The 13,043-nt window shown below is 43.9% G+C and overlaps 1 protein-coding gene across 1 annotated transcript; it reads left to right on the top strand.

Moving 5' to 3' along the window:
* The first annotated feature begins 6,611 nt into the window (after positions 1–6,611).
* On the top strand, positions 6,612–10,972 carry mesd (mesoderm development LRP chaperone). The gene is made up of 3 exons (XM_075450549.1): positions 6,612–6,792; positions 8,884–9,116; positions 10,362–10,972. Exons 1-3 carry the CDS (start codon positions 6,637–6,639, stop codon positions 10,624–10,626), a joined length of 654 nt encoding a protein of 217 aa, XP_075306664.1. The 5' UTR covers positions 6,612–6,636; the 3' UTR covers positions 10,627–10,972.
* The last annotated feature ends 2,071 nt before the right edge of the window (positions 10,973–13,043 follow it).

Genomic DNA, 13,043 nt, shown 5'->3' on the forward strand with positions numbered 1-13,043 from the left:
GTTCATGTTCTGTTCATGTTCTGTTCGTGTGCTGTTCATGTGTTGTTCATGTTCTGTTCATGTGCTGTTCATGTTCTGTTCATGTGCTGTTCATGTGCTGTTCATGTTCTGTTCGTGTTCTGTTCATGTTCTGTTCATGTTCTGTTCATATTCTGTTCATGTTCTGTTCATTTGCTGTTCATGTTCTGTTCATGCTCTGTTCGTGTGCTGTTCATGTTCTGTTCAAGTTCTGTTCATGTGCTGTTCATGTTCTGTTCATGTTCTGTTCATGTTCTGTTCATGTGCTGTTCATGTTCTGTGCATGTGCTGTTCGTGTTCTGTTCGTGTTCTGTTCATGTTCTGTTCATGTGCTGTTCATATTCTGTTCATGTTCTTTTAATGTTTTGTTCATGTTCTGTTCGTGTGCTGTTCATGTGCCGTTCATGTTCTGTTCATGTTCTGTTCATGTTCTGTTCATGTGCTGTTCATGTGCCGTTCATGTGCTGTTCATGTTCTGTTCATGTGGTGTTCATGTTCTGTTCATGTTCTTTTCGTGTTCTGTTCATGTTCAGTTCATATGCTGTTCATGTTCTGTTCATGTTCTGTTCATGTGCTGTTCATGTTCTGTTCATGTTCTGTTCATGTGCTGTTCATGTTCTGTTCAAGTTTTGTTCATATGCTGTTCATGTTCTGTTCATGTTCTGTTCATGTGCTGTTCATGTTCTGTTCATGTTCTGTTCATGTTCTGTTCATGTTCTGTTCATTTGCTGTTCATGTTCTGTTCATGTTCTGTTCATTTGCTGTTCATGTTTTGTTCATGTTCTGTTCATGTTCTGTTCATGTGCTGTTCACATTCTGTTCACGTGCTGTTCACGTGCTGTTTACGTTCTGTTCATCTGCTGTTCACGTGCTGTTCACGTGCTGTTTACGTTCTGTTCATCTGCTGTTCATGTGCTGTTCACGTGCTGTTCACGTTCTGTTCATGTTCTGTTCATGTGCTGTTCATGTTCTGTTCATGTTCTGTTCATGTGCTGTTCATGTGCTGTTCATGTGCTGTTCACGTGCTGTTCACGTTCTGTTCGTATGCTGTTCATGTTCTGTTCATGTGCTGTTCATGTGCTGTTAATGTTCTGTTCGTGTCCTGTTCATGTTCTGTTAATGTCCTGTTCACGTGATGTTCACGTGCTGTTCACGTGCTGTTCATGTTCTGTTCATGTGCTGTTCATGTGCTGTTCATGTTCTGGTCATGTGCTGTTCATGTGTTGTTCATGTTCTGTTCATGTGCTGTTCATGTTCTGTTCATGTGGTGTTCATGTTTTGTTCTCGTTCTGTTCGTGTTCTGTTCATGTTCTGTTCATGTTCTGTTCATATTCTGTTCATGTTCTGTTCATTTTCTGTTCATGTTCTGTTCATGTGCTGTTCATGTTCTGTTCATGTGCTGTTCATGTGCTCTTCATGTGCTTTTCATGTGCTGTTCATGTTCTGTTCATGTTCTGTTCATGTGCTGTTCATGTTCTGTTCAAGTTCTGTTCATGTGCTGTTCATGTGCTGTTCATGTGCTGTTCATGTTCTGTTCATGTTCTGTTCATGTTCTGTTCATATTCTGTTCATGTCCTGTTCATTTGCTGTTCATGTTCTTTTCATGCTCTGTTCGTGGGCTGTTCATGTTCTGTTCAAGTTCTGTTCATGTGCTGTTCATGTGCTGTTCATGTTCTGTTCATGTTCTGTTCATGTGCTGTTCATGTTCTGTGCATGTGCTGTTCGTGTTCTGTTCGTGTTCTGTTCATGTTCTGTTCATGTGCTGTTCATATTCTGTTCATGTTCTTTTCATGTTCTGTTCATGTTCTGTTCATTTGCTGTTCATGTTCTGTTCATGTTCTGTTCATTTGCTGTTCATGTTCTGTTCATGTTCTGTTCATGTGCTGTTCACGTTCTGTTCACGTGCTGTTCACGTGCTGTTTACGTTCTGTTCATCTGCTGTTCATGTGCTGTTCACGTTCGTTTCATGTTCTGTTAATGTTCTGTTCACGTGATGTTCACGTGCTGTTCACGTGCTGTTCATGTTCTGTTCATGTGCTGTTCATGTGCTGTTCACGTGCTGTTCATGTGCTGTTCATGTGCTGTTCATGTGCTGTTCATGTGCTGTTCATGTGCTATTCATGTGCTGTTCATGTGCTGTTAAAGCGGCAGTAGGCAACTTTTTTTTAGTCATATTAGCTTGAACTGTCATGGGATTATGGAAGTAGAATATTAAATAGGCTGTTTAGGAAAAATAACGAAATCTGTAGCTCCCTCTGAAGCCTGTAATCATGCTTACAAAAACCGAGTCCTCCCGGCTGTTTTTAACCAATCAAGTTAGGGTGGAGGAATCCTACCTGTCAATCACAGCTTGTGCACACGCTGCTGAGCGTGAGTCTTCCCCAGCTTTTGTGCGCTCACACTGGTGTGAACTCATGTGCACAACCTCGTCCACAGAGGGGGAGGGGTTTGGGGGGCGATTCGGAGCTTGTTAGAGGTTGGGGGAGGGACCTGAAAGTTGTATCAGTTCGAATTTTCCGACTTTAGACTCGCAATTTTGAAAACTTGCCGACTGCAGCTTTAATGTGCTGTTCATGTTCTGTTAATGTTCTGTTCATGTGCTGTTCATGTGCTGTTCATGTTCTGTTCATGTTCTGTTCATGTTCTGTTCATGTGCTGTTCATGTTCTGTTCATGTGCTGTTCATGTTCTGTTCATGTTCTGTTCATGTGGTGTTCATGTTCTGTTCATGTGCTGTTCATGTGGTGTTCATGTTCTGTTCGTGTGCTGTTCATGTGGTGTTCATGTTCTGTTCATGTGCTGTTCATAGTCTGTTTATGTTCTGTTCATGTTCTGTGCATGTTCTGTTCATGTGCTGTTCATAGTCTGTTCATGTTCTGTTCATATTCTGTTCATGTGCTGTTCATGTGCTGTTCATGTGCTTTTCATGTTCTGTTCATGTGCTGTTCATGTTCTGTGCATGTGCTGTTCTTGTTCTGTCCGTGTTCTGTTCATGTTCTGTTCATGTGCTGTTCATGTTCTATTCATGTTCTGTTCATGTTCTGTTCATGTTCTGTTCATGCGCTGTTCTTGTGCTGTTCATGTTCTGTTCATGTGCTTTTCACGTTCTGTTCATGTTCTGTTCATGTGCTGTTCATGTGCCGTTCATGTTCTGTTCATGTTCTGTTCATGTGCTGTTCATGTTCTGGTCATGTTCTGTTCGTGTGCTGTTCATGTGTTGTTCTTGATCTGTTCATGTGCTGTTCATGTTCTGTTCATGTGGTGTTCATGTTCTGTTCATGTTCTTTTCGTGTTCTGTTCATGTTCAGTTCATGTGCTGTTCATGTTCTGTTCATGTTCTGTTCATGTGCTGTTCATGTTCTGTTCATGTTCTGTTCATGTGCTGTTCATGTTCTTTTCAAGTTTTGTTCATATGCTGTTCATGTTCTGTTCATGTTCTGTTCATGTGCTGTTCATGTTCTGTTCATGTTCTGTTCATTTGCTGTTCGTGTTCTGTTCATGTTCTGTTCATTTGCTGTTCATGTTCTGTTCATGTTCTGTTCATGTGCTGTTCACGTTCTGTTCACGTGCTGTTCACGTGCTGTTTACGTTCTGTTCATCTGCTGTTCATATGCTGTTCACGTTCGTTTCATGTTCTGTTAATGTTCTGTTCACGTGATGTTCACGTGCTGTTCACGTGCTGTTCATGTTCTGTTCATGTGCTGTTCATGTGCTGTTCACGTGCTGTTCATGTGCTGTTCATGTGCTGTTCATGTGCTGTTCATGTGCTGTTCATGTGCTATTCATGTGCTGTTCATGTGCTGTTAAAGCGGCAGTAGGCAACTTTTTTTTAGTCATATTAGCTTGAACTGTCATGGGATTATGGAAGTAGAATATTAAATAGGCTGTTTAGGAAAAATAACGAAATCTGTAGCTCCCTCTGAAGCCTGTAATCATGCTTACAAAAACCGAGTCCTCCCGGCTGTTTTTAACCAATCAAGTTAGGGTGGAGGAATCCTACCTGTCAATCACAGCTTGTGCACACGCTGCTGAGCGTGAGTCTTCCCCAGCTTTTGTGCGCTCACACTGGTGTGAACTCATGTGCACAACCTCGTCCACAGAGGGGGAGGGGTTTGGGGGGCGATTCGGAGCTTGTTAGAGGTTGGGGGAGGGACCTGAAAGTTGTATCAGTTCGAATTTTCCGACTTTAGACTCGCAATTTTGAAAACTTGCCGACTGCAGCTTTAATGTGCTGTTCATGTTCTGTTAATGTTCTGTTCATGTGCTGTTCATGTGCTGTTCATGTTCTGTTCATGTTCTGTTCATGTTCTGTTCATGTGCTGTTCATGTTCTGTTCATGTTCTGTTCATGTTCTGTTCATGTGGTGTTCATGTTCTGTTCATGTTCTGTTCATGTTTTGTTCATGTGGTGTTCATGTTCTGTTCATGTGCTGTTCATGTTCTGTTCATGTTCTGTTCATGTGTTCAGTGTATCAGCTGCTACTCATTCATCAGTCTCCCTCCTCTGTTTTTAAGCTCATTGGCTGTTTCAATCATTGATCCATACGGTCATTTCACTCCTGGTTTGTGCTCAATTGTTGCTCACGATCCTGTTTCCCCGTTGAAGTCAGGTTTGTTAGTTCTTCGCTTTTTGTTTTATCACAGTTTCATTGAATGCTTTGCTGGCTTGGTTTTCCTAACCCTATCCCTTTTGATATAGTTTTGAATAAATGAACTTCCTGTCATTCCTCTGTGTCTGCTTTTGGATCCTTTCAACAACACCCACCCTGACGGTAACTACAGAACATCAGCACATGTAAAGTTTCTTTATTAGACACATGACGTGAACTCAATCTGTTTATCAGTGTTGGGGAATAAAAATGCATGTTGTTATTGGTGCATGGAGTGCTTGATTACACGCAAGGCTTTTAACTGTGGGACTGATATCTTGTACAAATTCTACCAAGACTGGTACAATTATAGTTTTAAACACTTTAAAGTATTTGTTGAGAATTATCAGCTGGTACCACCCTCTAAAGTGTGAAGACTCTCTGTTATATAAAATGGAGGTAGAAATAATGAGTAAATTAACTTCACTGCAGTGTTTCTGTGAAAGTTTCAAACCTATTTCAGCCCAGCACTGATGCTGATTACCGCAGGGATTCTCTGCTTGCTCTGTGTGGTCAACACTGTAATCAGGTAGCGGTAAAACCGTTCACTGTAGGAACTGTTGTAAATATATCATCTGACTGGAAGGAAATTCCTGATTAAGGTAGAGCAGTTCATTTGAAGTGCACAAGAAAATGTTACTCATTTCTACATGTTGCTGCAATGTTACAGCTGAGTGACATTAAGTCACTCAAAAAACTGATTTTTGAAATGTATTTTTTTAACTCTGTTTTTACTTCATAGAAAGAATGAGCTAAAGGAAAAAGCAGACTCCAGAACCACGTTAACACTGTGTTATTGGAGTTTTCCCGTGAGGGACTGGCGACTGGTCCAGGGTGTATTCTGTCTCTCACCCGCTTGCAGCTGGGAACAATCAGTTTCAAAATGTGTGAAAATACATCTCATTTTCAGACTTAGGCTCTACGTATACATTTGTAGGGCAGAATTGGAGAAGCTCTCCCTCCCACTATCAGTGGGACCTGCAGCTGCACAGGGCCAAGGGCCACTGGGTGGAGCTCAGAGGAAACAGCTTTACACCTCATGTTAGCAAAGCTGATCTGAGCTCTCCTCTGGTCTTCACACAGTCTGTGTATCCAGATACAGCCTCATACGCTGGCTCCCATTCCTCTGTGCCATGGAGTTTTAAGTTGTCCAGATTCTTAAAAACACCTTATTAAGCACTCATTGGGGTAGATGGGGCTTTTCTTTATTACCGCGACCACACACTCAGGCATTTATTTTGACTCGGTACCGCACACTGCAGAATTAAGCTGTTTCAGAATATTCCTGCGCTTTTTCTCCCAAAAACATAGAATTGTATATTTAATATACACAATTCTATTTGATAAATATATTATATATCTCTTGAACACATTAAATGAAATGATGTGGTTTTATGAGGAGTTGAGTTCAGTGCAGGCCCTTGAAATGATTTTAAACTGTCCTCTCTGTGATATTATCCCAGAACAGCTGCACTTTGTGTGCATCTGGGAGAAAGCTCCTGCAAATGCTTATTATTCTGGGTCAATAAGAAACACTCTGAATATGTGATGACTGATAAATGACATTTAAAAAATGAAACTTTCATAGATGTGGAACATCATACAACAGCAAACAACATGATCACAAAACCCTGTCAGAAAAAAAAAAACTTTCTCACGGGCCTATGGCTGTTAATGACGTCACTGCGTGGGGCTGCGCTGCGCTGCGTGCGCTGCACGTACGGTTCAACAGCGGTGAGCTAACACCAGGTGATGTAAAATATATAAGGTCCTGCTATAGGTGGTGTTAAAGACATAATGTCCTGCTATAGGTGGTGTTAAAGACATAAAGTCCTGCTAATGTCCAGGTGGTGTTAAAAGATATAAGACTTTACTTTGAAGTTAACCGATGACCTACGCTGCATCCTGACACGCCCTATCCGGTCATGTGACCGGCAGACTTGAGCCAATCACAGCACACCATCTGTAACCATGGCGTCCGACTTGAAGTGGAGGTGTTTGGTGCTCGTGCTGTGCTCATGTTTGCTTTGTGCTGAAGCGGCGGACAGCAAAGACAAAGCGAAGAAAAAGAAGGACATCCGGGACTACAATGACGCGGACATGGCGCGGCTCCTGGAGCAGTGGGAGGTTTGGAAACCCGCACTCACACTGCAGGGTTAACTAGCAGCTAGCAGCTAGCTGTCCACAGTCCTGTTTTAGTTCCGAGTTCATACGAGCTGCTACTTCTGCTACAAGTGGGACTAACGCCGGGGATGAGCTCAGAGTCCCCTCAGGGTGCAGAGGAGCTTCTCATTGTCCATCTGAGCAAAACATGATGGCTTTATATTTCCATTCACACGCATGTCTTGTTAATCAGCTGTAAAAGTGTGGTCTGTAGAGCAGAAGTTTCAGCTGCAGCAGCCAGACTGATGGAGCAGAACAGGGACGGTGCTGGGCATACAGCTGTACAGGGGCACAGCCCCCCCAGAACCCCACCACCAACCCTGCCTTACTGTTTACACAAAATCAGCCTGTACTGGATGTAAAAGAACATTTATTCAAATGTGTACGAACCTCAACAGGTTTAACAGAGCCACAGGCTATCTAAGCAAATACAGACACTTTTGAGTTCAGCCATTTAGCTTTTCAGTTCCTCCTTCTATAGCTCATCAAACATAATCAAGTCAGCCTTTTACAAGAAGCAATATTACTAAAAAAACACAATATCCCCAGTGTTACAACTTTCAACAGATACAAAATAATGAACAATATTTCAGTCCAGAACATTTTTTATTAATTTTACTGTAGCACAGTCAATAAATACTTCTACTGGATATTACAAAATAAAAAGTCAGAATCTTAAATTAAGAGTACCTGATATGGTCTGATAAGTTGTTCCCCTGATTGAGTAGCCTTTTAAACTAGCCTACCCACATTTTACCCATTTATAATGCTTAAGGTAGTTTAATTTTTCTAAAGTGCAGGAGGTGCATAGGCACTCCACAAGGAGGCGCACTACTGATTGTGTGCTATATAGATTTAAAAACTTAATGGGGAAATGGTCTTTCTTATATTCAGGAGCAGTGTTATGGAATGGGTTGCCTGCTAATATCAAATGTATTGCATCAACAAGCTGTTTTAAGACAGGAGTTAAAAGATGGCTTGGTAGTAGAGCAATATAGGGCTTTGTGTGTGTGTGTGTTTGAGTGTGCGTGAGAGAGTGTGTATTTGTTTGTTTATTTTTGGTGTCCCTGTCCATTGTGCTACATGTATGTTTGGCTTGCTCACATATTCATATACACTGATGGTAACTAGCACATACATGCTGTACATTCACAAGGACCACAATGAAAACGAGCTCCCCAAGCTTTTTTGTGTTATCCTTTTGACATGTTGTACAAGGTTTTCAAGACATATTTATTGACTTATTTATTTGTATACCTTTTTAATGCTTTGTACAATGTCAATAAACAAAATCAATCAATCAATCAATAGTAAATAGGCTATAATAGGCAGAATAAGATATTCTCTCCCGTTTTTTATCTGACATGGAACCAGATGCTGTTTAAGCCTAAATGCAAACGTTGTGTATTTGGTGTGAGAAATGACAGTGGCCAGTAGGTAGGCATGAGCGTCGACACAACAGAGAAAACAAATCTCTCCCCTCCCTCCACTTCATTCTCCTTGCTGCTTCTCTGTCCCCGACTCTCCTGTAAGAATGTCCTGATGTCCATGACCACGATGACGGCAACCCATCACTGTGTAGTGGTTCATACAGCCTACTACGCTTCCATAGGCAACATGTGGGCTACTATCCGCTGATGAATATGACGTGCGGGCCTCAGGATCTTACCTTACAAACTGCGCGCTACGCGTCACACTCGGTCCATTCGCTGACCAAAGCCTGCGAATACAACCTCTTCACCTCACTCTGTGCTAGATGCGGCGTTGGCTAAAGGAGGTGACGGGGTTGACAGAGGGAATATCGTGCCTATGTTATTCTTCCTTGGCACACATCAGTCGTAGTAGTCTGAAGGATGTATGTGTTTTTGTACCGGGGCACAACGCACGTTTACAGGGGCACGTGCCCGGGTAAAAAGTGTCTGCTGACATGCCTGGTGCAGAACACCAGTTCCTTAAGTGGTGCCTGACCCCCTCCCAGAAGCAGAAGGGTTCTGTAGCAGCCAGCTGCTTCTCAGCCCGTAGGCTCTAAACACATGTCTCCTTATTGTTTCACAGAAGGATGATGACATTGAAGAGGGGGATCTTCCCGAGCACAGACGGTCCCCTCCTCCCATCGATTTCTCCAAGGTGGACCCCTCCAAACCAGAGGAGCTTCTCAGGATGTCAAAGAAGGGCCGGACCCTGATGGTGTTCGCAACCGTGTCGGGAGAGCCGACGGAGAAGGAGACGGAGGAGATCACAGGCCTGTGGCAGGGCAGCCTGTTCAATGCTAACTTTGACATTCAGAGGTACTGACTCAGTCATGGTGTTGGACAGTAGCTCTGTGAGGCTGCTGGGTGTTGTTCAGTCAAAGTCAAAGTCAGGTTTATTGTCAATTTGTATTAATATTGTAATATTGTCAAACTTTCAGCTTTAATATCCACAGCAGCTCATTAAATCTGTTTAACTTAAAGGGACAGTTCGCCTCTTCTGACATGAAGCTGTATGACATCCCATATCAGCAACATCATTTCTGAACATCTTCTTACCCCCTGCTGCGTCCTGTGAGCAGAGTTCCAGCCTCGTTTTGGTGTTGATGAAGGTAGTCCGGCTAGCTGGCTGGGGTTTAAAAAATAAAGCGTTTTGCTTCTCAAAACAATATGCGTTCAAAAGAGTAATACATTTGCATCACAAAATGGTTCTCCAGGAAAAAGTCAGACCTCACAATCGCTTGGCCCTATTTTCTCTCCCTTCATTTCCTAATGTGCCAGTGCTCAGTCACAGTTGGATCCCTGCTATCCCTGCAGGGTGGCTGTAGCTCAGAAGGAGGAGCAGGCGCCCCCCAGTCGGAAGGTTGCTGATTCAGCTCCCAGCTTCCCCAGGTCACAGGTCACAGCATCCTTGGCTGAAGGCCATAGCCGCATTCGGACTGTGGGAACCTTTGGCAGTTCCTATAACCTCCTATAACACTCCATCCTGCGTCTCCTGACTCTCTCTGTGAGCTCTGCCAGCCTCCATGTTAGACGCCCCATGTGATCCTCCATGATTAATATCACCATCATGCAGACCATGAACACGGTGGCCTCCCCGCTCTCCATGTTAGCTTCTTGGCGGTGTTTTTTCTTCTCTCCTTACTTTTACCGGGTTTTGTTTTGTTCTGTTTTGTTGTTGAATGTGGCGCTAAAGTAACACGTCGCTGTCGCAGACGGCTGCGTCGCATCAGTCCCAACCTGGTCCGACTCATGCGGGAATGCAGACTGAAACAGTCCCGCTGGGGAAGGACAGCTATCAGAACGGCTCTGTCCGAAAGCGGCTCATGTTGCCTCCCGATGCATCCATGGGTGTAGGACTGTGTAGAAGTAAGCGCTGTGAGTGAATGGGTGAATGTGCTGTGGTTAAAGCACTCTGAGTGTAAAAACCTTTGTTTTTAAATGAAGTGGAAACAAACTCCTCCATTGATAATGTGAAGACAATAGGAAAAGCTGTGCATTAGAAGAGGATGTTTTCACATGGCAGCCCGTTGACCCCAGTTTTTGGTTTATTTCTTCTTTCAGGTTTGTGGTGGGCTCAAACAGGGTGATCTTCATGCTGCGGGACGGTAGCATGGCCTGGGAAGTCAAAACCTTTCTCGTGGCCCAGGACCGCTGCGCAGACGTAACTGTGGAGGGACAAGTATTTCCAGGGAAGGCTGCCAATAAAGACGACTCCAAATACAAGCAGCATAATGAAGTCGACACCAAGAAAAGAAGCAAGAAGGCAGGGGGCAAGAAGGCAGACCTGGAAGGAAACAGTGCTGCTGATCTGAAACAGGAGCTGTGAAGGTGATGAGTCGCCCTGTCTGCTCTGTGAACACCATGCAGTCATGTGACAGAGCTCATGAGTCCTGTTTGATTAATGAACCTTGAACTCTGCTGAAACCATCCCTCAATGATCTGTAGTGTTTTCCCACCTCTGACATGGAACATGTTGCGGTGACAAACAGCAGACTCTTTCACACCTCTGCTAATGAAAACCAATCAATCAGACATTTCCTGAGAGGTACCCAAGCCTTCCTGGGGTCCAGGAGCTCAGCCCCACGCTGGGTTCCTCATCTCAAAGAAACGAGCACCTATATGTTTTGTTCTTTCACCAAATTTTGAAATAAATGGTTTTTTTTTATGATCAACCAGATGCCTTTGATTGAATGAAAATCCTCTGGACCTCCATTTGAACTGAATAGCTGCTGGTTATCAATATGATGAAGCAGCTGTCGTCTTACACTCAGAATTATTGGCTCTTAATTTAAAAGTGTTTCAATCAAAACAGTAGAATGCAGAGGAACCTGTTTAGTATAGTCCAAATGACTTTCCAATATTTTTACCTTTATATTTCTAGTTATTGAATAACTACTAGATTCAAGTTCTAATGCAATTGAAATACTATTATTGGCCCTCTTGAGTTCTTGAACCCCCGCCTGCTCCCTCTGAAAGAAAGAAAAAGTTGAATTAAAGGGAAACCTGCAACAGAAGGAGCTCATTGGGTTGGGATAGTGCTGGATGAAGACCCGAGCTGCTCCTGTTTTATTTCAACATTATCAAGTTGCTGGGTTTGTGAGACAAAATTCAGCAGGACAAGTTGATGAAAGTGGGTCCAGTTTGTAGAGAAACCTGCAGAAAGTCCAGAACTGCAGTTGGTTAGCAGCTTAATGCTGCTTCTACCTTTAGTGTTGGGTCATAGTGCAGCGCGGCCGGGGCTCAGGAGGAGCTCCACCAATCAGAGGCCTGCTGATTCTGTCCTGCAGTCTATATGTGGAAGTGTTGTTGGGGAAGATGCTGAACTCCCTGCTGCATCTTACTGATACCTAGTGAGCCATTAAAGTATGAGCACTCACTTAATACTGACCAGGTTCCCCTTTTTCCACCAGCATAGCTCCGACCTGTAGACAGATGAATTCCACCAGCCTCTGAAGGCCTGCTGTGGACCACCAGTGCCATCAGCAGCAGGTTCTCTCCTCTGAAGTGTGGGCTTCACCCATGGCTTGGTACACCAATGGTTGACAGCATTGAGATCTGGATATTTGTGGAGCGAATCAGCACCTCAAACCCTTCTTTATGTTCCTGAGTGACAGTGCCACAGACACAGGCTGCTGCTTGAGGCACTACCATGAAGGGGTGCACTTCGCTCACATGAATGGCAGAACCTGGTTCCACTTGTAGAGAGATGAACACAGCGTGAGAACGTGCAGGAGCCACAGGCTCTGCTCCAGAGAACGAGTGTTTCCCCTCCAGCTACTGAACAATCCCAGTTATGGAAGCAGATGCACACTTAGTCTGATAATCCAAGGAAGATTAAGTTTTTTGTTTTTTTTTGGGGGGGGGGGCTTTTTATGCCTTTAATGATAGGACAGTTGGAGAGAGACAGGAAGCAGGGGGCAGAGAGAGGGGAAAGACACGCAGCACAGGGCCGCTCGGTGCGGGACTGGAACCGGGGCCAGCTGCAGCGAGGACTGTAGCCTCTGTACATGGGGCGGCTGCTTAACCCACTACGCCACCGACCGCCCCAAGGAAGATTAAGTTTAACATCAGAAACCACCCTTTAGGCTGAGTACCCTGCTTACTGTATGTAAATCAGAATTTTGGTTTCAGTCTCTGAGCGTTTACCTGAGCAGGCTGCCGTAACTCTCAGGTCTCTGCCTCTGCCTCGTTTCCCATCTGTCAGTGATCCACTGAATAAACGACAAAAGATCAAATACCTCTGTAATCTGCACTTGCATCTCACCCTTTGGGAACTTCCTCTTGTTCTTTGAAGCCAGGTTCTGATTGGATAACACGTGACAGGATGGTTGAACTCTGCATTTCCATTTTTAGGAGGACCCATGGCAGGTCATTGTCTGGTATGCTTGTGATTGAGATCTGTAAAGGTAAGTGCGGCATCGAGCTTGTTCATGGTTTGATACATGTGGATGTTTATTGGTGTAAAGCTTCTGAAATGTTGGGACTGCACCCTCCTTCATTCTAAAACTGCACAGGCTTTACATGAGGCCCTGGAGCATTGCACTGTCCCTGCTGACTTCCCTTCATCCCATAGTGTTCCCCAGCTCAGAGGTGTACTGACCGACCATCCACATGATGGAAGACCAAACTTCATGGATTAGATTAGATTAAAATTAACATTAGTATTGTTTTAAGGACATTGAACAGAGTGCCCAATGGAACCCTGTCTGTAGCAGCAGGATGGACCAGCGAAAACAGCCAAAA

This window comes from Odontesthes bonariensis, chromosome 1 (genome assembly GCF_027942865.1).
Source record: "Odontesthes bonariensis isolate fOdoBon6 chromosome 1, fOdoBon6.hap1, whole genome shotgun sequence".
Lineage (NCBI taxonomy): Eukaryota > Metazoa > Chordata > Actinopteri > Atheriniformes > Atherinopsidae > Odontesthes > Odontesthes bonariensis.